The sequence below is a fragment of the Pseudogymnoascus verrucosus genome (genome assembly GCF_001662655.1).
Source record: "Pseudogymnoascus verrucosus strain UAMH 10579 unplaced genomic scaffold scaffold_64, whole genome shotgun sequence".
Taxonomy (NCBI): Eukaryota; Fungi; Ascomycota; class Leotiomycetes; order Thelebolales; family Thelebolaceae; genus Pseudogymnoascus; species Pseudogymnoascus verrucosus.
Window position 1 is genome coordinate 113,221 of NW_017263715.1, and position 24,086 is coordinate 137,306.

Below are 24,086 nucleotides of genomic sequence, written 5' to 3' on the forward strand. Positions count from 1 at the left end.
GGTGGGTAACCGTGAACTTCCCAAGGTGGTTATCAAAATAAGCATTCACTTCGTGTACGATTCTATATTTGAAGATTTCTTATAAATTCTGTCTTGGCATATAGGAGCAGCGCTCTTCAAACTTTCTTTGGCTCTGGTGCAGATTTGCCCAAGTTCGTCCCACGACGCGCCAACAAGCTACGACTCACCTCTTTGTCTTGACGCGCATCCAGTTTTACCACCTTCGATAAGATAGACACCCCAACACAAAGGCCTCACATCCCCGCAATCGATGTTGTTTGACACCGAAACGTCTATTCTAGAGGCCTAACACTCGTTGACTTATTCCAAAGATGAGTGTCTCGGCCGGCCACGACCAAGCACCAGCGGCGTTAGAAACGAGGCTTGCAAATGGGAGTGACTCGAACCCTCTAGCCCAAATTCACGAAGCTCTCACTGTCGTCCACAGCCCATACTCCTCAAACGAATCTCGGAAACAAGCTTCTGCATACCTCGAGGGGATTAAGGCGGACAACGCAGCACCGTACCATGGATTTACTCTAGCCAGCGACAAGAACCAAGAGGCGGTTGTCAGCCACTACGCCCTATCCCTACTCGAGCACGCCATAAAGCACCGATGGAGCGAATATAACTCATTCGAGGAAGAGGCCATGAGGGGGTGGGTCCTGCAGCTATCCGAGAATGTCTCGCCGAAAGACCCTCTGTTCATACGGAACAAAACTGCGGAGCTATGGGTGGAAGTGGCAAAGAGGAGCTGGGGGTCACAATGGTTGGATATGGATACGCTCCTGGTGAGCCTGTGGAACGTCCCTGGTTCAGTGGTGCACAAGGAATTTGTTCTCTTCGTACTGGAAACCCTATCGGAAGAAGTTTTCAACCGGGAAGATGGCATCACGGCTATGAGAGAGACTGTTCTAAGCAAGGCATGCGTCGAGATCTTTACGCCCGCACAAGTTCTCCAAGAGGCATTCCCAAACCGCCAGGTTGGGGCCAATGTGCGCTGTGGTGATGAAGGGTGGCTTGTCAGGCTTGGAGCCTTGTTGGACCAGTGCGTTGAGAACGACGTGGAGAGCAATGAGCAATACCGCGGCTGTGCAGTTAAGATTCTCTCTGTTTACAAATCAATAATGCCATGGGCTATTCCGAAGGCCATTGCAGCTGCTTCATGCGTGTTTCATATCAGCAGAAGTTTGGCTTCACCAAGCGTTGCTGTTCAACAGGTACGTTTTGACTCTCCAGTCTCAGAATTTCAGCTAACAGATCAAGGCCTCACTTGAAGCATTACACGCATTATACAGCCGCACTCATTTCACAGACGAGGAGTTTCTTACTCTTGTTAGCCCGATGTATACAACTGAGCGGGTTAATCTCCTCCGCAAAGTCTATGAATGGTCAATAATCGACCCTAATGACATTGATGACGAGAAATATCTGCTCGGGAAGAGATTCTCAGAGGTATGTTCACCTTGATTCTCTTTTAAATGCCTTTACTGACAGTTGGCAGATGATGTCTAAATTGGGAAACTTCATTGGCCAAAAAATATCTTCGATCCCAGAGGATTGCGATCTACCAAATCTCCTAAACCTTTTCTTTTCCATTGTACAAAATCAAAGCTTTGTTGTTGCGATACCCGTCCTCGTTACTTGGACACATTTACTTCGTTCTGAAACTATCGTCGATTCTCCTACTACAGCGCACCTTATCGCTCCGCTCCTCGAACTCTGCAGCTCAAGACTTATCAGATATGAGAACCTGCCAGCAGATTCCGAGGACCCTTCACTTGCGCTCCTCGTGGAGGATATCGACACGATCCCAGAGCGACATGCCTTCCTTGGAAATTATAGGCGTTACAACGTGCAATGCATTGAGTTGATTGTTCGGAGAAAGACATCTGACGCAATATACCATATTTTGAGCCAGGTTTGGCACTCAATTGAGAATTTATATGATGGGATCCCACCATTTTCTATCGAGTCATATTCGAAAAATTCGCCAGCAATACTCCGTGTCGATGCCCAGTTCACAGTCGTCGAAGCAGCACTAAAGGGCTACATGAAGTGGAGAGATACCCATGGCTCGAATCCGCAAGAGGACGAGCAAAAGCGAGCCAAGATGGAAGAAGATTTCCAGGGCTGGTGCGAACGCTTATTAGGCATGAGCTTTGAGGACCCAATCATTAGAATGCGAGCTCTACAGCTTGCCGTTTTATTCTCGACTTCAGCACTAGACAAAAAGCCAAACTTCATGCTCCAGGTCCTTGAGCACGTACTTATGACGCGACCCGTTGACCACCCGGAACATCGAGCTTATTCAGATGCAGTCAAGGAATTGACCAGCGATTCGATGCACGAATTGACAAGACTAGCGACGAAAATGCCGGACCATCTCTTGGAAGTTTATGACCAACTAGAAGCCAAAGTCAGTGAAATTATCGCTGCTGGTAATATCGAATCCAGGCAGGAAATTTCCTACAGAACCTTCTTATTTATCATAATCCACCGCGCAAAAGGGATCGATCCAGCAGTACGACTAGAACGCTTGCAGTCCTTCATCGTCCCGGTTAAGCAAATGTGGCAAAATCCTGCCCTGGATACGTCGTTGTCGTCCTTTGACGGCTTTTGCGACCTTCTGGGCCTTGGAAAAGTTCGGGAATATTTGGTGTCACGACAGGTCCATAAAATCCAAGACTGGGGCTCCTCTACCCTCGACGATGAAGGCATCGCAATTCAAACTGAGCTTACTGAACGACTTAAATCTCTACCTCTGCGTCCTACCAAATCCTTCTTGGGGTGCTCAACCGACAAAATAGAAAAGGACACAGAGCCATACAATACAACATGCTCCCTCTGGCATGACTCGGTTCCTCTTATGCTTCCCGGCCTATTGAAATTCCTTGGCCATGCACATGCATTCCATAACCCGGCAAACTGGTCTGGTCTTCCTCAGGAGATGCAGCCCATTGTATCTCGAATATTGACTGATCGATTCTGGCAGTCTGGTATTTCAGGGGGAAGTAAAGATGACTTTTATGCACGTGTGTCTGGAACAAGAACGACGATGGAGGGATTCGCATCTTCTATCCGCGGGACTGTACGAGCAGTGAGAGAAGCTTGCTACTCTATCCTTTATGGTCTCAGTCGCCTCAACGTTCACTTCTATGGATTTCAAGAACTCCCGGGCCCGTTGGCAAATGCCTTATTCGCAGATGCTCACTTCCTTTCCTCCCACCAGCTTATTAACTTGATGACATTGGTCCGATATATGGTCGATGACTGTCCAATACAGCTGCGAGCTCACTTCGTGCCTCCGATATTGGCTACCTGCTTCAGACAGATGGATGGCAAGATAAGCTCTCAGTGGGAGCTACTGGGTCAGAGGCAGCAAACTACTTCTGACGAAGTCGGTTTGACTGAAGAAATGAAGGAAGAGAGTTTACTTCGCCAGCTTACCTACACAGCGGTGATGCTAGTGGCCTCTCTCTTTGACCCCCAACGCGCAAATGGTATTTCTTTCACCTCTTCTACTTACTATGATTCACTAACAACTTTCAAAGAATCCGAAACCTCTCAGCCCACCACTAACAAGGAAGCATCAACATACACGCCAGGTGAAGGCCCAGGCGGCGCCAAGGAGTGGCCAACAATGCGACGATTCTGCCTCACCGAATCATCCATTCTCGAATCCCTAATGCTCTTCTCCACCCACGCCATCCGCATGCGAGACACCCGCTGCTGCGGCGTCGTCCTACGCGTCTTCCGCTCCATCATCCCAGCATTTAGGAACCATCGCGATACCGACCCAGCCACAGCAGCCCCGATCCGCGAGTTCATTAGCACAGAGGTCCTCCAGGCTTCTATCACGTCCCTACACGAGCCCTACTTCGTCGAGTTGCAGAAGGATTTGGCTCAGCTGATTGCAGCGATACTGGTCTCCTACTGCGACTTAACCAACACGCCGAAAGCGATCCTGATGTCTCTCCCTGGACTACAGGAAACTGCAGTTGACAAGTGCATCGACTACGTCAACCGCCCAGGGGTGCAGCCTAGGCAGCAACGTGCTATAGTCCTTGATCTTCTGCGCGATCTCAAGGGAGTGAGTATCAGCGAGCAAGGGCGCATCTCCAAGACTGCGGCGGTGGTGAGGAAGGAAAGGAGCAAGATGCAGCAGGAGTTTATGCAGACGGAGCAGCAGAAGGAGGCGCCGTCGGGGCTTGGAAGGCGGACGCCGGAATTGGAGGGATTGGGGGCTTTGTTTAATATTTAGGTTGGCTCATCCTTGATGAGCGGGGTGATGTTGGAGTAGCTGTGTAGTTCAACGATAATGTTGTGTAAAATGGAACAGATACAGCAAAACTTCGTTACGTACTTGATGTGTTGTTTCTGAGCTTGATGGAAGCTTAACATGTTAGTTCGGACACTTGCATGGGTTCGCCGAATAACAAGCTTCTTCAATCCAGCTTGGCTGATGGAGCCTGGAATCAATCCATGAGGTCTTGGTCACTGTAAGCATAATAGTCTCATATTGTATCCCATAACATCTTCCATTAGTTAGTACTATCTACGTGCCCTTAGTTTGGTATCAATTATCTCAAGGAATGTAAGGTTCTCATTATAAATCCCCCTTTTAACATGAAGTCATCAATCTCTGTCCAAAGTTATTTTGAGTGGCGTTATATTTGCTCTCTTTCCCATTATTCAAGGCCATCAAGGCCGAACTCCTACTTGCCAAATATGTTTTTCAGCCTGGGGTATCTTTATGCCCTTATTATTTTCCAACCACAGTTACCTTTCTGTCCCGCAGATTATTCCCTCCTTTTCTCCTCTTCCTTTTTGTACTTATCCCAGGTTCCCCACTGCCCAGAGCTCCACGCCAATTATATCGAATTTCTTCCCCTGGTCGCTCAACGGTTCATTGCCAAACGTGAGGCACGTGCTGCTAATCCCGCGATCAAAGCTGTCGTCAAGCCATAGCCCATAATTACCATCTCCCCCGCCGATGCTAAAAAACGTCGCGTCGCAAAGCATGAAGTAGTCGTTAATGCCCGAGTATGGAAACGCCTTAAAGCGCACCTGTGAGGGCGAGGTAGGGCGCGAAGGAGGCGCTGTGGGTGGTGCCAGGGTGTTTGGGCTTCGTGGGTGAGGGCTAGGACTCGGTGATGTGATGTTGAGAGAGGTATTTCGCTGCATGTTCGTCGTATCCGCCGAGGGCGGTAGGGGGAGCTGACTCAGATCCGCCTGGGAGAAGACGGAGGCACGCCAGAGGAAGCACTCTCCCGTGCCAAAGTAATGTGGTGATATATGAGGTGCTTCCGTTAGGTACGCTCCGAATAGCTACTGTCAATCAGCAATTGTCTCAACACAAGACGAATCGCGGGGTAAATCATACCCCGCCGTCCCCGTCCTTAACCACAAGGACATACCCGTTCCGCAGCCCCATCAGCTGGTCACAGTTTTTGTACATAGTTCCCAGGCTAACCCCGTCTTGCTCGAGGCTGTATACCAGGTGCCATTCGTCGCAGAGTTGTAATCGCGGCGGTATCAAGAGTCGTATTTCCTCGGCAATCGCCTTACTCATCAGCCTCGCGCTCTCGTCTGTATTTTCGGAGTATCCACATAATGAGAGCGGGTAGAGGGGCGGCGGTTGGAAGGGCGAGGCGGTCCGTAATGGCGGGGTGTATATGGAGCCATGCATGTCGGAATCAGGCTCCTCGAACAAAGTCTGTGAGTTTTCGAGGGACGGGGAGGCTGGGGTAGATGGCGTGGATCCGTATATCGGGCCAGAGGAGAGTCGTCGCAGGAATTTGCCAATCGAAGGTAGATAGCCAGACGATGAGGTTGTGGCAGTGGTGTTGTCGTCGGTGGTGTTTTCGAAGGTGGAGGACCGGGAGAGAGGGGTGCTTGGTGGTGGACTTGACATCGGTACGGTTGGGGCTGGGGAACTGGTAATAAGCGCTGGTTTCGCAGGCGCTCTAGTGTCGTGTAATTGCGCTAAATTGCGATATATAAATAGTGAATTTATTGTTCCGAGATGGCAACGATCGGTGATGCTGTGGTGGATGAGTAGTGGGGCAGGGATTGATAAGGTAGGTAGGTGTTGTTGTCAGGGCGGAATAAATAATGGGGGCGGGATGGAGGATGTGGGATTTCCGTTTGCAGGCGCCGTCACTGGCAATACCCCTCGTGCCCGTCTGGGTAAGCAAAAAAAAGCTTAGCTATTGAGGCTGAATAAGAGATTCTCAATGTCTGAGCCATGATTTAGATAACTGAGAGTCTCATCTAGATATTTATCATAATAGTTCCCAAAAGAAATTATAACGAGGGGCATGTATCATTCTTACTATCCAGCACCACAGAAACCATTGTCTCACCTACTACATACAGCCCACACAACCGTGTCACCGTCAATAATTGCCCACCTGTGATTCTGTGCTGCTGCATTGAAAGGGGAATATTTCTCGGATTGTTACTATAAAGCCATATCCAGGCAGGTGAGTAGGGATTCCCCGCGGGGGCGCCATCTATGTAAACAAGGAACAAAAACTCCATCCCATACCAGATACACTGGTTCCCTGAACGCCATTGTAAATGCATACACAGCCATATATCATACACCACCAGCACCCTGTTCCTGGCTTCCCATTTATCCACACCTCCCATTCTTCCACCCCGTCCTCCACCTCTCCTCCCACTTATCGCAATCGAAAGTCTTCTTCCCCAGCTTGACATTCACATCATTATGCGCCTCGCACATCCACCTCCCAAACTCATCCCTGCTCCCCACCCGCACCTTCTCGCGCTCCATATATTTCTGAAAGTCCTCACCGCACCAGGTACACGGGTATAGCTTCCCGAACGACTTCACGAAGGACATGGCGCTGGATTGCTCAGCGAGTGTCGGCTTCTCCGGATACGCTGCGGTGATGCTGTGCAGGAGCGTCCAGGAGGCGCGCCCGAGGGCTTCGACATCGGGAGGGCAATCGTCAGGTAGGGCAGCGGGGATTTTTGTGCTTTTGCCCTTCGTAGCTGGGGAATTGGAGGTTTCGGTGGCGGCCATTGCGGACCAGGCGGCGAAGGAGGTACAGGAACGGCAACTGGGTAGTGTTAGCTATTTGCACATGCACCCAGGCATCCAATCCAATAGATACGCCTGCATATAGCAGGCAGGTTCTTAAGGGTACATACGGCTTCCCATCTTTCCCCAACACGACACCCTTGGGGTACTTTTTCGGCACCGCGCCAGGTGTCGACGGCGGCGTCACCAGCGCATCCTTTGTCGGCGCGCTGGCGCTCTGTGCAGGCTCTGCCATCCTCTACTCTAGTACACAGATAATCAAATCAGAAACCAAATAAATGAATGAATAAAAACCCTAAATGAAAGTGTGCGAGCGGTATATATTTACAAAAGTAACAGACGAACGAGAACGAAAGCATTCGCGCTGACCAGACCATCGAGGTTTGTAATACAAAAGCACGGCGGAACCTTCCGCCCAAATTTCTTATCGCCGATTATCCCCTCCATCACCTGCCTCCCCACTATCACCTCGGGCTGGCTGCTTCCACAATGCCTCAATCCAACCATGACTACCACATCCCCAGATACGGGATCAATTCCCATATTCCTCCTCAAGACAAAATCAACACCCCACGACGGGTATGAAGAGTTCTTCTCCGCTACCAAACTCGCAGGCCAAGACCTCGCACCGACTTTCGTCCCGGTCCTCGAACATAAGCTCCTGGAGCCAGGTCTAGATACAGTGCGCCAATTGCTTCGCTCGCGGCGGATAAACGATAGCGGTGATGAGGGAACGTATGGAGGGATGATCTTTACATCCCAGCGCGCCGTCGAGGCATTCGCAAGTCTAGTCGCTGAAGGTTCGCCCAGCACCCCCATCTCCCAGCTCCGAGCCAACAGCCAGCTAACCCCCTCAACCCCCCAGGTCCCCCCTCCTCCACCGACGACACCACCTGGCCCTCCCTCTCCACAACCCCAATCTACACCGTCGGCCCCGCCACCACCCGCGCCCTGCGCTCCATCCCCTCCACACCCCCCCTCCAAATCCACGGCTCGGAGACCGGGAACGGCGAAGCCCTCGCCGGATACATGCTCACTCACTACCTCCCCTCCGCCCCCAAGCCACGGCCTCCGCTCCTCTTTCTCGTCGGCGACAACAGGCGTGACATAATCCCCAAGACACTCATGAGCGATTCCCTCCCACCCACCGAACGAATCCGTGTCGACGAGCTAGAAGTCTACGGCACGACCACACAATCCAGTTTCCCCACCGCCTTCGCCTCCATCCTCTCCTCCTCTTCCTCCGCCAAAACGCGATGGGTAGTAGTCTTCTCCCCCACCGGGTGCGAAGCCGCCTTACGAGAACTAGGATTACTAGACGAAGACACGGGCCGCGTGAAGACAGGGGAGAGGGGAGGCGGGTGCGGGATCAGGAGGGGGAGGCGACAGACGTATGTCGCTACTATTGGGCCTACGACGAGGGATTACTTGAGGAGGGAGTTTGGGTTTGAGGCGGATGTTTGTGCGGAGGTGCCGAGTCCGGAGGGGGTGGGGGAGGCGATTGGGAGGTTTATGGTGGGGTTGGAATGATTGATATAGGGGTGAGATTATGTTGGCAATATTACTCGTATATAGGAGGCATGAGATGATATGTGTCATTCATTGGGGGAAAGAGATACTACAGGCTGCCATTTCTCGCATATGTTCGTTTTCGTTACCAACCAACCAACGCTCCCATCTGCCCTGCTATACTGTGTAACTTGCGCAGGACGCAGCAAAACATCAGTTCAATCTTTTTCTGCCCCCCAAGTGGCTGGTGGTCTCTCCTTTCTTCCCATTTCCATAGATTCGAAAAATAAAACGTCCGATTGGGTGGGGACTCCGTTGAGGATAAAATAAAAAGAGATCTATGCTAAATGAACCCCCTCGGCGGCGCTCGTTAATCACAACCCAACCACAATCTCCATCCCCCGCAAGAATACCAAAAAAATGAGAAGTAGGGGGGAGCGTAGCGGCCGTCCAGCAATATCAATATTCCAACCCGAGCTTTCATCGCCCTTTGTTCTCCATCCATCCATCCCGATTTCCCATGGCGCCAGCCCAGCCCAGCCCAGCCCAGCCATCCATCCAGTCCGTGCATAAACTACCGCATGATCTCGTTGAAGATCAACTGCTTCAGCTGCTCCTTGCTCAGGTTATCCTTGTTCTTATCAAAGTCGAAGAACTCCTCCGGGATAGGCGCGGCGGTCGGCTCGTCCTCGGGGTCGTGGTAGGGCTCGAGGTAGGGGTGCTTGAGGGCTTCTTCCACGGTGATGCGCTTGACGGGGTTGAAGGCGAGGAGCTTCTCGAGGAGGTCGAGGGCTAGGTCGGAGGTCTTGGGGAACATGGACTTGAAGGGGACCTTTTTCTTGAAGGGGAGGGAGCGGATGTACTCGCGCGCGCGGCGGGACTTGATTCCGTAGTAGTCCTCCATGGTTGGGGTGCCGAGGACGTCAAGGATGAGGGTCAGTTGGTGGTGGTCTGTGGGATTGTGTTAGCTACAGTGATCAAGGAGGATAGTAAAAAAACAGGGAAAAACTTACAATCCTTTCCTGGGAATAGAGGCTTCCCGCTCAGCATCTCAGCGAGAATGCAACCCACACTCCAGACATCAATAGCCTTGGTGTACTCCTTAAACGTCAACATGATCTCCGGCGCCCGGTACCAGCGCGTAGCCACATATTCCGTCATGAATCCCGAGTTATCTTCTTGCGAGGCCGCCGAGCGAGCCAGGCCGAAATCACAGACCTTCAAGTCGCAGTTCGCGTTGAGGAGGAGGTTGGAGGGCTTGAGATCGCGGTGGAGGACGTTGGCGGAGTGCATGGCTTTCAGGGCGCGCAGGGTCTGGTAGATGAAGTACTGGCAGTGGTCGTCGGAGAGGTCTTGGGTGCGGATCACGCGGTGCATGTCCGTCTCCATGAGCTCCTGGATCAGGTAGACTTCGGTGAAGGTCTCGTAGCTTCGCGGCTTCTGGATGTCTAATATGGAGATGATGTTCTCGTGGTTGAAGTATCGTAAGAGCTTCATCTCGCGGAGGGTTCGCAGACAGAACATGGAGTGGTCGAATGGGGTAATCTTCTTGATCGCAACCTTTTGTCCGGATGGCTTGTGAAGCGCCGAGCTGGAGGATTAATGTTAACAACTTCACCTTCGTCGCAGCGTCTGGACATTACATACCAGACAACACCGTATGCGCCCTCTCCAACAACATCCTGGATATCGTACTGCTCGCTGACATTGAACGAAATCTTTCTCGATCCCGTGGGATTGGGTGCGCGGGTCGCCATCTTGACAGATTAAAGTCGATTACTTGGTATATACCGTGGTTCGAGTTGCTGAAGTTGCAACGAAGCTTACGACAGAGGGTGGCCCAGCTTCAGCGGCGAACCAAATACTATTATCGCCTTGTGCGCTTCTTTGTTGGTAGTTTCGCCGGAGTGTTGTTAACAATAGAGCTGCCCCTCGGATCGTGCTTTGCTGGCAATTCGTCGGTTGGGCGCCAACGCTTTCGAGCTCGCCAACGTTACAGCGGGTATAATAGAAGCTTTAGATTAAGTCCGTAGTAATAATGGTAGGGTTGTGATATGATTTGACTTGATTTCTGTGTGCCTATTCCATGCCAACGAGTCAGTATATGATTTCCAACTATCCGCCAGGAACGAGAGGAAGTCCCAACACGAGAGCCCAAAACACAGCACATCGACGGGGGGAAACAAGGGATGGGAAAGCGTTTCAACCCGGAAGCGGGCCTCGACTTTCCTCGTACCTTTGTGCTGTAATCCCGAGCGAGTTCCCAGCCGAATAAAGAATAGGTTCAAATGTTCAATCGACGACGGTTTGATGTAGGGGGCCAGATTGTTGATTGATTTTCGATGTCTTTCGTGATGGCGGACGCTCCCGGACCCTGGTGCGGGGTTTGAATGGGCGGGGCTGACGTGCCAACTGTGGGTTTTGCGAGTTACAGTATTATCGGTAGCGCAGAGCGAGTGAAACTCTTGTCGCGAACAGTTCGAGTTTGACGGTGAGGATAGAAGAGGATGAAGAGGATCAAGGGATGATGACGAGAAGTCAAGATTTTACTTGTCAGTCTTTTTTTTTGGAGGAGAGAGAAGCACGACGACAAACGGCAGAGCGGCCGTACTAGCGAAGACGAGCGAGGGGGATGGGGGGGGTGGGATATATGGGGGCTGAGACGAGGATGCCGAAGATGGGATGAATGATGGTTTCGAAGAGGTCGATGATCCCCGTCGGCCTGGTCTAAGTGGTCTAACTGGTCTAACAGGTCCAAGTTGGTCTAACTTGCTAACTGGTTGGGGAGGTGGTTGGGTGTGATTTTTGGTAGTTGATGCAGGTGCAGGCAGAGCATTGACGGCGTACTGGTGGTGGTGTAGTACTGGATGCTGTACGGGGATGCTTGTCCCCTGTTGCTCTGCCCCTAGACTGGCTGGACAATTGTGGACAATATGTGATACTCAGATACTCTGATACTTGGAATAGACAAGCTGCGACCTAAAACAGATAAATAGGGCTGCTTCGAGAAGTTCGGCGCATACAAGGAGTTGGTCTGAGTAGCTAGTTAGTTAGTTAGTTAGTTAGTTAGTTAGTGCTCGGAGTATATTGATCAAAGCGGTATAGAGAAAGAGAACAGACTTCTAGCCAGATCTATATATAAATATACGGTTTCAAGGTATAAAGCTATAAAAGTATATAAAGGTACAAATACAAAATAGAAATAGCTCATAAGGCACAGAGCGAGCACCAAAAGAACCAACAAGCTTCACTTCGGCAGATGGTGATAGTGGTAATAGAGAGATAAACGAAAGGGGTCGCAGAGATGGTCGCAGTAGTCCAACGGTACCTTAAAGTACATACAATAGACCACATTAGACAAGGTACCAGAAGACGGATAGGATGAGACGGACGGCGGGACGATGGGACGATGGGACGAAAAGACCCTTTGAAGCCAAGCTGGTGACCAACCCACTATCTACCAGTCCCCTACAAGTACAAAAAAGTCCTAACAAGCCCACAACGCCCACAACGCCCACCATCCCACTAACAGCAACCTGCATCCCCCCAAAACCACATACAACGAACCTTGACAGGCCAACAAACCCCGTCATCCACCAGTGATTCCCACTCCCTCAATCACCCCCAATCCCACACGCTGATAGGTCCCCTAGCCGCCCGGCGCCGTTGCCATCACAGACCACCGAAAAACCGTAGGCTAGCTAGATGGTGGGGCATCGCCAACGGGGGGGGACACGGGCGGCCAACCACGCGGGTGTTTCAGTGAGGGCCTTGCGCGGTTTCAGTCATGTCGCGACCACGACATCGTGAGACTGCGGGTGCCGCTGAGGAGAGTGGGAAGTGGGAAAGAGTGAGGAGTGCAGGGAGCGAGATGGGGTCGATTAGACATAGCACGGGGGTGTTAGACAGAGCACGGGGTTGTTGGATGGGGCCAAGGAGGGCACCGCGGCGGCACAGAGCGCACACACAGCCTAGATGGGGGGAGGGGGGGGTTGGCTGGTTTCGTGCGGCACCATCCATACGGAGTACAAAACGCCTCCACGATACGGATCCAGAGTGTCGGGTATGATATCTATGAACAGTTCGACTCCGTCGTACATACAGTAAAGTAAGGTAAGCAACATTCCCTCCCCTCCCCCGTGCCAATGCGCCTCCAACCTCCCAACCATCCCATACCCCCCAATCCTACCCAGCCACCCCCCCAACACACCACCCAATCCAATCCGCTCCAACCCCGCCATGCACCACGAACGCACCCATCACGAACGAAACTCCATCCCTAATCGTCCCACACCTTGACGTTATCCGAGTACTCCAAGATCTTGCTCGTCACCTCGTCCTCGATGTCATCGCCCCTCCCCGCCGCAATGCGCAGGATCAACTCATTCAGGCTCGCGCGCCCCAGGATGTCAACGTGATCGCCTGTGTTGGGGCCACCGCGCGGACTAAACCGGTCCGGCTCGTGCGCCATCTCGCGGACTACGATCTTCGTCCCCGCGGGATTGTACCGCTTCATCTTCCACCCCTTGTTGCACATGTAGCCCATTGATAGGAGGTTCACCGTCCCGTCGCCCTCGGAGAGCACGATCCCATGGTCGATGTTGCCCTCGTTGATCGCCGTGTCTATCGTAACATTAAGGCCCGGGTGCGCCGAAGTGTCATGGTAGAAGTACGACCGCTCGGTCGGTTTGCCCGTGCCTGTTTGCGCGCCAGTCGTTAGTTCAATGCATCAAATCAACGCCGCCGTGCCGCGCCGCGCCGCGCCAGCCACCAACATCCAACACGCCGGAGCTAGAGTAGGAGGGTGTGTCTTACCGTAGAAGCAGAAGATCTTCAGGTTCGGAGCGAGCGGTAGCCGCGTCTCGAGCGGGTTCACCCACTTCCGCGGGTCCTTCTCGTTCGCGTCCACCTCTGCCTTTGAGTGCGCCACCCCGTGCGAGTAGCTCCCCTTAACTGCATCCTGGTACCACGGCTCCGTCGTGTTCATTAAAAACTCCAGGCTCTCCGTAACTGTGAGGTTGCGCGCGGGATGCGTGATGTTGTTATCCTTGAAATTCAGGAATGGTCCGAAGCTTACCTCCTGCCCGGGTTGGTCGTCTGGTGCCCATGTCGAGTTGCCCCAGACGGCTTCTCCGCCCATGGGCAGCATGGATGAGATTCCCGGCATGGCGCGGAAGATCTCGACGCGCTCTTCGCGGCTGAGGAAGCGCTCGAGTCCGTATACGGCGAAGGCGTTTAGTTGGGCTGTGTCCTTCATCTCGCCGGAGAGTACCGCGGGGAGCCCCTTTAGAGCACCCAGCATACACCCACTCACGTTGATCCAGGAGTCGATGTGGTCATCTACCCAGCTATCCCCACCGTTTCCGCCAAGTGGTGAGGCCACCCAGTGGAAAAAGTAGAACATAACCTGTCCGCCCATGCTGTGACTGACGAGCGCAATCTTTTTATTTTGGACACGGTGAGCCATCTCGATGTGTAGCTTTAGACGCGTGAAGTATTGATCGCGAGCCTCGAGGTTGGAATAAGAGAGGCGCCAGTCGTAGGATGCGGTGTAGCTGTTCGTCGGGTCGTAGCCGATCGACGCCAGATTTTCGAGGATCTTGCTCCAGATCCAGTAGCCCGTGATGAAGAAATCAGTTGCATCGAAACCTTGGGCTGCGCGGACTTTGATGCCAGGGGGATCAAGACCAGTGTATTTGTCCAGCATGATATGTCTCTTCCACTCCTCCTTGTCCACTACCAGCGCGCGCATCATAGTCCAACTGCCCCATAGGCGCTTTCGAAAGTATGGTCGTGATACATTTGATGTTCCCCAAGACTCGAGGCCCGACGATATAACACCTGGTATCATAACAACAGGATGGGTCGCTTCGAGGCCTTCTGCGGCCAGTTTCAGACCTACAGAGAAAGCATCGTAGTTCAGAGCCTCACGCTCTCCGCCCTATAGCTTGTCAGTAAGACAGTCGCGTAGAATACCTCAAGCTACTCACCTTCAATTCCCTTGCTTCCTGTAGAAATCCCGCCGGAAGCACCTCCATCAAGCCAGTAATATTCAGATCCGAAATCAGATCCGCGAACTCCGGCAGCTCGAAGAGGTCATTCTTCTGCGCAAAGAAGCCCGCCACCAAAATTCCAAAAATTCCACCCAGGAAGAAGACGAATCCACCCCTCCTCTTCCTGCCCTTCGGCTTGCTGTGTTTGGTGAGATGCTTAATCGCAGATTTTGGCACCAGCGTCAACTCCTCCGAGATCTCGCTGCTTTCCGCTGATAGCGAGATCTTCGCGCCTTCCGGCGCTGCAGAGGGCCCTGACCGAGCGCCATCTTTCGCCGCCCGCTTTCGGACCGAAGACGCCATGTTTGCACAACTGAGCGGCTTCTTTTCACCGATCGAGAACGAGCGTAAGCAACTGGCGCAGCCGTTGCTAGTGAGGGCACATGTTCCTAGAAACATCAACATTCGGACTCACCGCCTTACTGCTACGTCATATGCCGAATATTCTGCCGGGGTCCCTTTGACTTGGCGTTTTGGGCCCAGGCACAATCATGTGATTTCTGATTCTTCAAACGACATTGGTGGAGGCAACTTCACCTTCTTCAAGCAAATGGCAATGGGAGAAAGGATAGCAGAGCTTCCTCCGGACTTGCAATATATCCAGTATGAGCACAGTCTAGAGAAACAGTACCTGCCGGCCATTCGGAGCTTGATATCCAAGGATCTCAGCGAACCGTATAGCATCTATGTCTACCGTTACTTCCTCTATCACTGGGGCGACCTGTGCTTCATGGTGGGTAGACTCTCTCGTCACAAAATAAACTTTCTGACAACTCCGCCAGGCAATTGATCCCAAGACCTCCGCGCTCATAGGCGTCGTCGTCAACAAACTTGAGATCCACCAATCCCACTCCCCACCCACCCTCCGCGGCTACATCGCCATGCTCGCCGTATCCTCGTCATATCGTGGCCACGGGATCGCCACAACGCTCGTTCAGAAAGCCATCGATGCAATGATTGCACGTGATGCGGATGAGGTTATCCTTGAGACGGAGGTCTCGAACACGGCGGCCATGAAGTTGTATGAGCGCCTCGGGTTCCTACGGAGCAAGAAGCTGCATAGGTACTATTTGAGCGGGAGCACGGCGTATAGACTGGTGTTGCAGTTGAAGTCACAGTTGGGTTGAGGTTTGGTGGCGTCGAGATGGGGGTTTAACGAAATGCGTTATGACACAAGCGAAGACTATCACGGTTTTTCGGATTTGATCAATGAATATACCACATTCAACTGTCTCCTCTTGTGTGTTATATCTTATACAGATGTTTTTGGGGGGCTCTCAAGTTTCTAACGGGCAATCAAAGTCCCAATCTCGAAGAGTGGCCGAAGGGTGGTTCAACTGAATGATACGCAGATTGGCATTTGTATGATGGTAGTGGCACCACAGACACTACAAAGGCAAAACAGGAAGACAGTCAAATTAAGAATACTCGAATATCTCTGTTTAAAAACCTCTGCTGTATTTGAGCTCATCCTCGCCATCTACGTGGGGTATAGCTCTTCCCATTCTGAGCAATTGTATGTGTTGCCCAGTTGTTTCCCTACAACATACCTTGCGAGCTGTATAGCGACGGCCGAATGTCCCATCTGTTGCCAGAGAATATTTCGAGGTATGTGTAGGCGTCTATTTCGTTTCAATCAGATGTATTCATCGCAACGAGACAGTCGATATGGCTTACCGCACTTGTAGTATATCGGCGTTTCGTTTCGTCGAACGAGCCCAAGATCTCTCAGTGTGTGCAAGACTCGTATGACATCCTCTACATTAGAGAAATCATAGGTGTAAATGCAGATAAGTTTGCGCCCAGTTTCCAGATGGCCGAGTTTCGGCGACACCTTCGCACCAAGGCCCAGATGACCTGTGGCTACAGCATGGGCAACAACCGACCAAATGTGGTTCACTCGGTCTAGAGGCGGGAATAGCATCCACTATTGGTTGTTAGCGAAATTCTGTACCAAACTCTGCTTTGTGTCCTGAGTATTTTTGGAGTGTGAGGCATGGATGAGGCTCCTGACCTTCCCATTAGTCATTTCCTTTGTGATGGCCATATGATGTATAGCCGCAACGGCTATGTCTCTCTCAAAGCACATCTGTCTGGTGACTATCGCCGCTGATAGCTGAGCAATATTTTGCTCCAAGGCAAACTTTGTCATCTCAAGATGATGTAGTATGCCTCTTCCGTGCATACGCAGCATTGGTATTTTGGAGACATGCTCCATCCATTCATCCCGTGGAATTCCGTCAGGGTCAAATTGAGGGGGAGGCACATGGGGGTTGCTGATCCAAATCCATTGCAATTCTCGAGAACCTTCGGTTGTTGCTGGTGGAAGGCGTTGCAGAAATTGATCTACAGTCTCCCAGTATTGACGCGCAAACTGCTTTCCATTGAATTGATGGGGGTGTGCCGCCGCCGGAGAAATCTGCCCGCAGTAGTCAGCCGCCATACTACTCGGCGTCCAATTCTCTCCTAGATGGAATACGGATCCTTTGCCCAGCTATTGCTGCTCCGTTAACAGAAACTAAAGCGTTTAAGTTGTAATGTCAGGGCTTGTATTGAGGATTAAGTAGCTGCGTCCCGGTTATAGCTATAAGAAGTAGGTGCGAAGCACGTCGGTCGAGCCGTCGCGCTTGCTTGTTATATGATAATGAGTGTGAACTAAATACTTGTTTTTTTATAATCAACAATCTTAATTGTGATAAATTCCTAGGATAATATAAAGTTGAACATTTAAATATAATAAAATGGAACAACCTAACCTATATAATCATAGATAATCGCAACTTTTAAATAAGCGTTCCTTAGAAGCTTATGCACGCTCTATATATTCAATAGGTATACTATATTAATTTAACAAAAAATGATAATAAACTGATGTGCATGGGGGCAGCGATAAAGTTTCGTGGTCGAAAGAAGGTTTGAGACCAGGGACCCGGCGTAGATCGAGTCGAATTAATTGCCCCACGCCAGAATTTCAAAAACTCCCCCGCTTTTATTCTACATCCTATTCACACCCCAACCCACTCGCAAACCATACGTCAAACAACTTGGTAACTCTTTGTCAATTTGATATTCAAAATGGACGAAGGCTCTTTGAAAAACCATGCCGTCGCTACCACTCTAGACCTCCCGCCGAGCTGCATAGAGTTTTCGCAGGCGTCACCTGAATATTTTGTGGTTGGCACGTATAACTTAGAAAAAGGAGAGACAGAGGAGGCGACACATGATCAAGAAAACGATGAGGATGACAAGCCCAAGAATGAAGTAAAGGCACAAGAGAGAAATGGCAGCCTCATTCTTTATAAATTGGAAAACGACGAATTGTATGTTGATTTCTTGCCGCCCGAAAATAATGGCATTTTCTTCCTCCTCCACACAGTCCCTATTCACATATCTCCTATAAAGCAGCGGTTTTATGGCCCAGATTATTACTATCAAATACTAAATCATAATTTAGATCCTTAACTTATACCGTGACGCACCCCGCGGCAATTCTTGATCTTCACTTCTCGCCCTTCTTCCCTCAGATCATTGCCGTCGCATCCTCCACCGGCTCAATAAGTTTATACAAACTTGAACAGACACCAAGACCCCACCTTGCCCTTCTTCAAACATTCCAACTATTTCCAGAATCTACTCTCGTTTTGTCTCTGGCATGGCATCCGTCGCATTCTCAGCTCCTGGGATGTACGTTGAATACATCTACAGTGGCGCTACTCTCTCTCTCGCCTGATTTCACCCAATGCACCGTACTCAGAGATGAGCTCAGTCCGCATGATGATCTAGAAGCTTGGACACTTGCTTTCTCGCCAGCCCGGCTAGATGGAAAGACAATGCCCCAAGCGCTATATTCGGGCGGCGACGACAGCAAGCTACGATGTCTCGCCTTTTCATCTCTGGCTTCCTTGAGCCATCCCCTCCCAGAGATCACAGCTGCATCTCCCGGTGGCAACCGTGGAATGCGAGGTCATGAAGCTGGAGTTACTGCAATCCTTCCTCTGCCTCTTGGGACCGAAGCCGGAAAGGATATATTACTGACGGGGAGCTACGATGACACCGTCCGCGTGTTTGCTACTTACGACTATCGCAGTGGCCAAAATTCAAATTTTAAAGTGCTCGCAGAAAAGAAGCTAGGAGGTGGCGTCTGGAGGCTGAAGTTCATGGACAAGGAATCGGAAAAGGTTGCGGACGGGGAGCGGTGTTTCAGAGTGCTGGCATCGTGCATGCATGCGGGTGCAAGAATCCTCGAAATCCGAGGTTCGAAGGAGGGAGAATGGACTATTGAAGTGCTGGCCAGATTTGAAGAACATAAGAGTATGAACTACGGGAGCGATGTCCAGCCATTGAAGAGAAAGGATTGGAGAGGCAACAAGAACGACGGTGAAGGAGGAGGCTATGACGATGCCAAGGAAAGGATTATTGTGTCTACAAGCTTTTATGATCGCCTGCTTTGCGTATGGAAATATCCTTGAGGGTACTTCTGGTATATACTTCAATGCGAAACATTGTTGATCATCACCCGTTTCATTGTTTGAATATGTGACATGTTTATTGTTTTGTCACATTGCATTGATTAATGAGCTGGGGACCTCGGTGTTTTATCCCACTTTCTCCTAACCTTGCAACAAGTTCCATGGGCACGGACCGTTCACAATGATGAGCAGTGTGGCGCACGCGTTTGCCATGTTGCCATACCATATATGACGAGAGTAAGAATTGTGATATATTATAGATATGGATTCTGCAATAATGGGTTGGGTACAGAGTAAGATCGGATAGGCGCCGGTCGTACCCTACCCTTGATTCGAACCCTTGTTTTCCGTTCTCCCCGCAAACGCGGACCACGCACTGTCTTACTGATCTAAAACCGTATCAGGTGGCAAAGTGGGGGGCGGGGCTGGCTGGACCTAGATATTCTCAGATCCCGATAATAATTAATGCCATTCAATCACCGTATATTCCATATTATCGGATAAAGGGACAAACTCGGCCTGCTATTCCGTACAGCATGGTCCTATAATCTGCAAACATTGCCGTACAGCGTTAGAGCTGAGGCTGTCTTAAACGTGCCGAGGACACGGACTTTCCCCACTAGGATCGTCGCGGACATAGCGCACCCCGATCCAAACGGCCTTACCGACAAAACAAAGCGACATCTCCCGTCGATTTCCAATCACCACCCACAAATCCTATCGGTCACGATCCGGATAGACCTGGCTCTTTCTCCCATTCTGTCCCCAACACGCTCTCTATCTTTGAGGAGACGCCGCCGCATGTATATATGAGAATCAGTCTTCAAGGCGACTATCACAAGCCAAACGAAGCCCAACTAAGTGGTAAGTATAATCCGGCACTTGACATCACAAGTGGGCCATATCTGCTCCACCTTCATGACTTCCTTCCTTTTGGGAGCCCCATGTGTGGATCTTGGTGTGTTTGGTAAACTCCATACAGTCCGGAGGCTGATGATAGAAAAAGATCCCCAAGGCACACTTCACCGTGCAACTACTCTCGCTAACCCGCCCCCCGCCACTCTCACGCCCTGCATTGAAGACATTGGCTTCACGTCAAGCAGACAAATAGTGCAAGGCAATTGCCCTAACAGCTCTTAGCGAGTCAGGTTCTCCGCTTCCTTCTGCAGGTTGGGAAGCTGCATGCATGGCCCACGTGGCACATGCGAAGTAAAGAAGGCAGTCCGAGAAGGCATCTCGCCCGGACCGCGAGTACCTGCAGGATTCCTGTTCGACGTTGATGGGCTGAGGCACCCAGGAATCTTTCATTCTCGTCAAAGCCGCCTTCAAAATGGTGTACTGTGGCAAGCCATCCAGGGGATGTCAGATGTGCCGGACAAGACGAATAAAAGTATGCAGGACTCTCTGTCACCGCCTCATTTGCTTTAGCATCTAGCATATGATATATGTCTCCCAAGAGAAAGACTGATGAAACTTACTGACTATTTTTGTCTGACAGTGCGACGAAACAAAACCCACGTGCACACAATGCCGCAAGTCCAGGCGAGAGTGCCCTGGCTACAAAGATGACTTTGATCTCGTCTTTCGCAATGAAACGCAGGCCACTGAGAAAAGGGCGAAGAAGCCAACTGCCAAAGCAAGGAAAGCTGCATCTCAAGCAGCAGCTCCATCGAACCGACCGTGGAACTCTAATGCGGCACCCCCTGGCGCAAACCACCCCGACTCTTCATTGGTACCCAGCTCGAGACCAGCACAAGTGCCTGCTACCATCTCTATTCCAGTAGAGCAAGTTGCATCACATTACTTCTTTACCAATTTTGTCGCTACGTCAGACAATGGCGCTTCGATAGGACTCACGGATTATATTATACCGCTTGCCAATGCGAGTCCATCGAACAAGCATTTATCACTCGCCTTCAGTGCAGCGTCATTGGCCGCGTTTGGCAACCGTCCAAGTGGGAAATCACTGTTAACGAAGGCACAAGAGCAGTATAGCAAAGCTATACGACATGTAAACGATGCACTACGGGACCCAGTGGCGCAAAAGACGGATGAAACCCTCGCATCTGTGATGTTGTTGGGGATGTACGAGGTAAGCAGCTCATTATCGTTGACCAACAGCTTGTGTCTGACCTGCTTCAGACTATTCTATCTCGACCTGTAGCTATGGCAGCCTGGGGCTCACACATAGACGGCGCGGTGATGCTAGTCAAGCTCCGAGGGAAGAAGCAACTTCGGACGAGGGTTGGGAGCGCACTCTTTATTGCCGTTAGGAACCTTATGGTACGATTGCCGATTTTCCCCTTGTAATTGCATTCTAACACCTTTAGTCCATTAATTGCCTGTCGACAGGCAAAAGGCCGGACTGGGGCATCGACCCGTGGAAATATGACGGTAAAGATGGCGACGTAAGAGAGGTTGTAAACCAGCTAGCCCTTCAAATGGCAGAGTTGCGATATGAAATTAACGGGCTCATGACTATCGCAGAACGTACACCTGAAAATGTTAGCAAGGTCCAAGATGCAATGAGGCGCTCCTGGGAGATGGAGCACAAGATCCAAGATTGGATAGCCAAACTACCAAACGCCCTACGTTTTAAAACTGTAGCCTGGGTGAAGAGCATTTCTTCTGATGAAATTCTAGACAGCGAGGTGTACCCGGGAAGAATCGATACCTTCCCGGATGTTTGGATTGCAGGTGTGTGGACGCTTCTTCGTGTTACACGGCTGTTTATCTCAGGCGCTGTGGTACGTTGCGCTGCATGGCTGAACACTTCCGTGGATTATCGCACGACACCAGAATATGCAGCGGCTGCAAGGTTAGGAACAGATTCGGTCAACGACATAGTCGCAGGCGTTCCGTACCATTTGGGCTGGAAAGCGAACAAAGGGCCTTTGCAGCGCTTTGCTGTGGCAGGTGACAATTGTTTTGCCTTCGGTGACAACCAAAATACACCAAGGGCATTGGGATCATACCTTTCTACCTGGCCAATTTTCAGCGCATCTTGCAGCGACTTCGCAACAGATGCCCAAAGGACATGGTTGAAGGGTAGGTTACACTACATAACAGATGTCATGGGGATCAACCAAGCTGGCACATTAGCTCTCGTGAGTTTCACCCCCATCCATATTTATTCCAAATTATGTCAGATGAGTATGTGAATTGTGCTAATGGCCCACAGTATCAATTACGCCTCCCATCTATGACAATTAAACGCGACTTGATGAGCAGAGCCGCGCTGTTGACAAATCAGCTTCCTAACCAGGCCTTCACCCCGCCATCTACTGCCTCTGTATCCCCTCCGCATTCAACCAGCACAGTTCCATCATCGACGAGCTACACCACACCTCAAGGCACCGCTTACCCTTCCTCGACGTCCTCCCCACCCACGAGCCTCCCGCCCAACTACCCCTCCGCCTATCCCATGCCTACAAGCGCGGCCCCAGGCCACTTAGTCAACGCACCTCAAATACCGCCCCAATTCGCATACCTCCTGCGCCAAGAATCCCCACCCGACGAGCATCTCCTCGCAGCCATGGAGAGCTCTAGCCAGAAACAGTGGGACCAATGGGAGCGAGAGCGCAGGAAGCGAGAGCTCGAACGAAAGAAAGAGGCCCTGGTTGATGAGGGGACTGGCGGGGATGAGATGTTAGCGGAGCTGCTTAAGAGATATTTCCAGGTGGGTATGATGGACAAGGACTGAATTGGTTGACGGGTTTGGAGAAGATAGGATCGGAGTTGGGGTTGAGCGCTATAAGGCGTATGAGGGATGGGAGAATTGGATTGCTATTCTTCGGCCGTTCGGGGGTGGGTAGAAAGGACGGGAGCTGGGCGACTTTACTGTATGATGTGTGTGCACGCGTGCGTGCACCCTCGCAGGTGGCTTGCCTATGTATTTTTTGCACAAAGTTGGGAACGTGTATCATAACGCCACGTTTACGTATTTATGTTGTTGGTATATATATTTTGCTTGAAGAACAATTAAAGAGATACATATTTGATAATTCACTTGTCTAGTAAGGTCGCAAACGGAGACAAGTGGCTAAGTATGGCCATGAGAAAGAGAGGGACCTCAAGGGGTTGGCCGCTTGAACAGTAGTTTGAAAAGTATTTAGCATATTTGATTCGATCCTTAATGACAACAATGCGTATATCCCAGGCCAAGTTACAATAAAACCAATATAACAGATTTCGTCCACTAATTCAGAATAAAAAGGTGAGACACAATAACTTTGCTGTATTTTCCTAATAAAACAAAACAGCGTAAACCCCACCGCTCGCTTGGCTTGCAGAGATCGACGTACAGATGCGAACCGAAGGGTATCTCTCATGTCTCATTCCGACTTCAAGATCTAACCAGCCACAAAATCGGCTCAAGAACGTAAACATAAGTGCAACAGGACCAAGCTGCTGTTGGACGCCGTGCCCATCCCATAGATGCACGAAATATATCCCACGCGGTGGACAATGCACAGTGCCGTCGAGGCAGCTGTGACGAACCGATCACGACCAGCCGGGAACACTAGAAGCATCGTTGCCATATCCAATGACTTAATTCGTCTTTCCCTCGTCCTTCTCCTTGTTCCAGATCTTGGATTTGTAGCCGGGCCAGGTACTCAGGTTCCACGCTTTGACGAGGACGCTCTGCGTCTGGTCAACGTAATCGTCGTTTCTGATCTCTTTCACGCCCACTTTCATGCCGTCCTTTGTGAAGACAACGTTCTTCTTTTCCATCTTCTTCGAGGCGGCATCGGAGATCTGCATGATCGAGAGGTAGATGTGGTACCCGACAAATGCCAGGCCTCCCAGGACTCCAAAGAGGATAATGAGAGGGACGAGCTTGCTGGGGGCCAGTTAGAAGACGATCAAAGCATCGGATATGGAGGAACTCACGCAATGGCTGACTTGGGAGGTGCAGGGGGTTTAGGAACTTTCGCGCTTCCCCAGGCCATGATGGAAAGCTTGTTTTTAGGAGATTGAGCT

At 50.9% G+C, this 24,086-nt stretch overlaps 11 protein-coding genes across 11 annotated transcripts; 5 read left to right on the forward strand and 6 right to left on the reverse strand.

Moving 5' to 3' along the window:
* Window positions 1–35: 35 nt before the first annotated feature.
* VE01_09410 (uncharacterized protein) lies at window positions 36–4,372 on the forward strand. The gene is made up of 4 exons (XM_018278824.2): window positions 36–1,220; window positions 1,267–1,455; window positions 1,505–3,503; window positions 3,555–4,372. Exons 1-4 carry the CDS (start codon window positions 333–335, stop codon window positions 4,262–4,264), a joined length of 3,786 nt encoding a protein of 1,261 aa, XP_018126047.1. The 5' UTR covers window positions 36–332; the 3' UTR covers window positions 4,265–4,372.
* A 154-nt stretch (window positions 4,373–4,526) lies between these two features.
* On the reverse strand, window positions 4,527–6,083 carry OXR1 (oxidation resistance). Its single transcript, XM_018278825.2, has 2 exons — window positions 5,387–6,083; window positions 4,527–5,331 (listed from the first exon to the last, which is right to left on the reverse strand). The coding sequence occupies exons 1-2, from the start codon at window positions 5,915–5,917 to the stop codon at window positions 4,837–4,839; spliced, it is 1,026 nt and encodes a 341-aa protein (XP_018126046.1). The 5' UTR covers window positions 5,918–6,083; the 3' UTR covers window positions 4,527–4,836.
* A 282-nt stretch (window positions 6,084–6,365) lies between these two features.
* On the reverse strand, window positions 6,366–7,439 carry VE01_09412 (uncharacterized protein). Its single transcript, XM_018278826.2, has 2 exons — window positions 7,183–7,439; window positions 6,366–7,091 (listed from the first exon to the last, which is right to left on the reverse strand). Exons 1-2 carry the CDS (start codon window positions 7,305–7,307, stop codon window positions 6,641–6,643), a joined length of 576 nt encoding a protein of 191 aa, XP_018126064.1. The 5' UTR covers window positions 7,308–7,439; the 3' UTR covers window positions 6,366–6,640.
* Window positions 7,440–7,510: 71 nt separating this feature from the next.
* On the forward strand, window positions 7,511–8,890 carry VE01_09413 (uncharacterized protein). Its single transcript, XM_018278827.2, has 2 exons — window positions 7,511–7,872; window positions 7,938–8,890. The coding sequence occupies exons 1-2, from the start codon at window positions 7,578–7,580 to the stop codon at window positions 8,600–8,602; spliced, it is 960 nt and encodes a 319-aa protein (XP_018126048.1). The 5' UTR covers window positions 7,511–7,577; the 3' UTR covers window positions 8,603–8,890.
* PMK1_2 (MAP kinase Pmk1) lies at window positions 8,656–11,214 on the reverse strand. Its single transcript, XM_018278828.2, has 4 exons — window positions 10,818–11,214; window positions 10,229–10,660; window positions 9,595–10,172; window positions 8,656–9,532 (listed from the first exon to the last, which is right to left on the reverse strand). The coding sequence occupies exons 2-4, from the start codon at window positions 10,336–10,338 to the stop codon at window positions 9,156–9,158; spliced, it is 1,065 nt and encodes a 354-aa protein (XP_018126065.1). The 5' UTR covers window positions 10,339–10,660; window positions 10,818–11,214; the 3' UTR covers window positions 8,656–9,155.
* Window positions 11,215–12,791: 1,577 nt separating this feature from the next.
* Window positions 12,792–15,043, reverse strand: VE01_09415 (uncharacterized protein). The gene is made up of 3 exons (XM_018278829.2): window positions 14,572–15,043; window positions 13,397–14,522; window positions 12,792–13,279 (listed from the first exon to the last, which is right to left on the reverse strand). The coding sequence occupies exons 1-3, from the start codon at window positions 15,037–15,039 to the stop codon at window positions 12,861–12,863; spliced, it is 2,013 nt and encodes a 670-aa protein (XP_018126049.2). The 5' UTR covers window positions 15,040–15,043; the 3' UTR covers window positions 12,792–12,860.
* MAK3 (N-alpha-acetyltransferase mak3) lies at window positions 14,878–16,065 on the forward strand. The gene is made up of 2 exons (XM_018278830.2): window positions 14,878–15,367; window positions 15,417–16,065. Exons 1-2 carry the CDS (start codon window positions 14,936–14,938, stop codon window positions 15,759–15,761), a joined length of 777 nt encoding a protein of 258 aa, XP_018126066.2. The 5' UTR covers window positions 14,878–14,935; the 3' UTR covers window positions 15,762–16,065.
* Window positions 16,066–16,076: 11 nt separating this feature from the next.
* Window positions 16,077–16,786, reverse strand: VE01_09417 (uncharacterized protein; the record flags this gene model as incomplete). The annotated part of the gene is made up of 4 exons (XM_018278831.1): window positions 16,077–16,114; window positions 16,185–16,256; window positions 16,312–16,561; window positions 16,649–16,786. 4 exons carry the CDS (start codon window positions 16,784–16,786, stop codon window positions 16,077–16,079), a joined length of 498 nt encoding a protein of 165 aa, XP_018126050.1.
* Window positions 16,787–17,570: 784 nt separating this feature from the next.
* On the forward strand, window positions 17,571–19,135 carry VE01_09418 (uncharacterized protein). Its single transcript, XM_059464063.1, has 2 exons — window positions 17,571–17,954; window positions 18,089–19,135. The coding sequence occupies exons 1-2, from the start codon at window positions 17,710–17,712 to the stop codon at window positions 19,101–19,103; spliced, it is 1,260 nt and encodes a 419-aa protein (XP_059319304.1). The 5' UTR covers window positions 17,571–17,709; the 3' UTR covers window positions 19,104–19,135.
* A 453-nt stretch (window positions 19,136–19,588) lies between these two features.
* On the forward strand, window positions 19,589–23,181 carry VE01_10837 (uncharacterized protein). Its single transcript, XM_059464286.1, has 6 exons — window positions 19,589–19,967; window positions 20,110–20,493; window positions 20,602–21,195; window positions 21,246–21,386; window positions 21,434–22,210; window positions 22,285–23,181. The coding sequence occupies exons 2-6, from the start codon at window positions 20,434–20,436 to the stop codon at window positions 22,804–22,806; spliced, it is 2,094 nt and encodes a 697-aa protein (XP_059320269.1). The 5' UTR covers window positions 19,589–19,967; window positions 20,110–20,433; the 3' UTR covers window positions 22,807–23,181.
* Window positions 23,182–23,654: 473 nt separating this feature from the next.
* VE01_09419 (uncharacterized protein) lies at window positions 23,655–24,055 on the reverse strand (the record flags this gene model as incomplete). Its single annotated transcript, XM_018278833.1, has 2 exons — window positions 23,655–23,946; window positions 23,997–24,055. The coding sequence occupies 2 exons, from the start codon at window positions 24,053–24,055 to the stop codon at window positions 23,655–23,657; spliced, it is 351 nt and encodes a 116-aa protein (XP_018126043.1).
* Window positions 24,056–24,086: the final 31 nt, after the last annotated feature.

Bases quoted from the DNA above. Each gene is read 5' to 3' on its own strand.
- VE01_09412 (XM_018278826.2), bottom strand. From the start codon at position 7,307: ATGGCAGAGCCTGCACAGAGCGCCAGCGCGCCGACAAAGGATGCGCTG. The intron at 7,092-7,182 runs GTATGTACCCTT...AACACTACCCAG, and splicing joins TTGGGGAAAGATGGGAAGCC to TTGCCGTTCCTGTACCTCCT.
- MAK3 (XM_018278830.2), top strand. From the start codon at position 14,936: ATGTTTGCACAACTGAGCGGCTTCTTTTCACCGATCGAGAACGAGCGT. The intron at 15,368-15,416 runs GTGGGTAGACTC...CAACTCCGCCAG, and splicing joins GGGGCGACCTGTGCTTCATG to GCAATTGATCCCAAGACCTC.
- VE01_09418 (XM_059464063.1), top strand. From the start codon at position 17,710: ATGGACGAAGGCTCTTTGAAAAACCATGCCGTCGCTACCACTCTAGAC. The intron at 17,955-18,088 runs GTATGTTGATTT...ATCATAATTTAG, and splicing joins AAATTGGAAAACGACGAATT to ATCCTTAACTTATACCGTGA.
- VE01_09410 (XM_018278824.2), top strand. From the start codon at position 333: ATGAGTGTCTCGGCCGGCCACGACCAAGCACCAGCGGCGTTAGAAACG. The intron at 1,221-1,266 runs GTACGTTTTGAC...TAACAGATCAAG, and splicing joins CAAGCGTTGCTGTTCAACAG to GCCTCACTTGAAGCATTACA. The intron at 1,456-1,504 runs GTATGTTCACCT...GACAGTTGGCAG, and splicing joins TCGGGAAGAGATTCTCAGAG to ATGATGTCTAAATTGGGAAA.
- PMK1_2 (XM_018278828.2), bottom strand. From the start codon at position 10,338: ATGGCGACCCGCGCACCCAATCCCACGGGATCGAGAAAGATTTCGTTC. The intron at 10,173-10,228 runs GTATGTAATGTC...TTAATCCTCCAG, and splicing joins GGCGCATACGGTGTTGTCTG to CTCGGCGCTTCACAAGCCAT. The intron at 9,533-9,594 runs GTAAGTTTTTCC...ACAATCCCACAG, and splicing joins TCTATTCCCAGGAAAGGATT to ACCACCACCAACTGACCCTC.
- VE01_09415 (XM_018278829.2), bottom strand. From the start codon at position 15,039: ATGTTGATGTTTCTAGGAACATGTGCCCTCACTAGCAACGGCTGCGCC. The intron at 14,523-14,571 runs GTGAGTAGCTTG...GACAAGCTATAG, and splicing joins AGGAAGCAAGGGAATTGAAG to GGCGGAGAGCGTGAGGCTCT. The intron at 13,280-13,396 runs GTAAGACACACC...GCGCGCAAACAG, and splicing joins GAAGATCTTCTGCTTCTACG to GCACGGGCAAACCGACCGAG.
- OXR1 (XM_018278825.2), bottom strand. From the start codon at position 5,917: ATGTCAAGTCCACCACCAAGCACCCCTCTCTCCCGGTCCTCCACCTTC. The intron at 5,332-5,386 runs GTATGATTTACC...GATTGACAGTAG, and splicing joins TTAAGGACGGGGACGGCGGG to CTATTCGGAGCGTACCTAAC.
- VE01_10837 (XM_059464286.1), top strand. From the start codon at position 20,434: ATGGTGTACTGTGGCAAGCCATCCAGGGGATGTCAGATGTGCCGGACA. The intron at 20,494-20,601 runs GTATGCAGGACT...TTTGTCTGACAG, and splicing joins GCCGGACAAGACGAATAAAA to TGCGACGAAACAAAACCCAC. The intron at 22,211-22,284 runs GTGAGTTTCACC...AATGGCCCACAG, and splicing joins AAGCTGGCACATTAGCTCTC to TATCAATTACGCCTCCCATC.
- VE01_09413 (XM_018278827.2), top strand. From the start codon at position 7,578: ATGACTACCACATCCCCAGATACGGGATCAATTCCCATATTCCTCCTC. The intron at 7,873-7,937 runs GTTCGCCCAGCA...TCAACCCCCCAG, and splicing joins CGCAAGTCTAGTCGCTGAAG to GTCCCCCCTCCTCCACCGAC.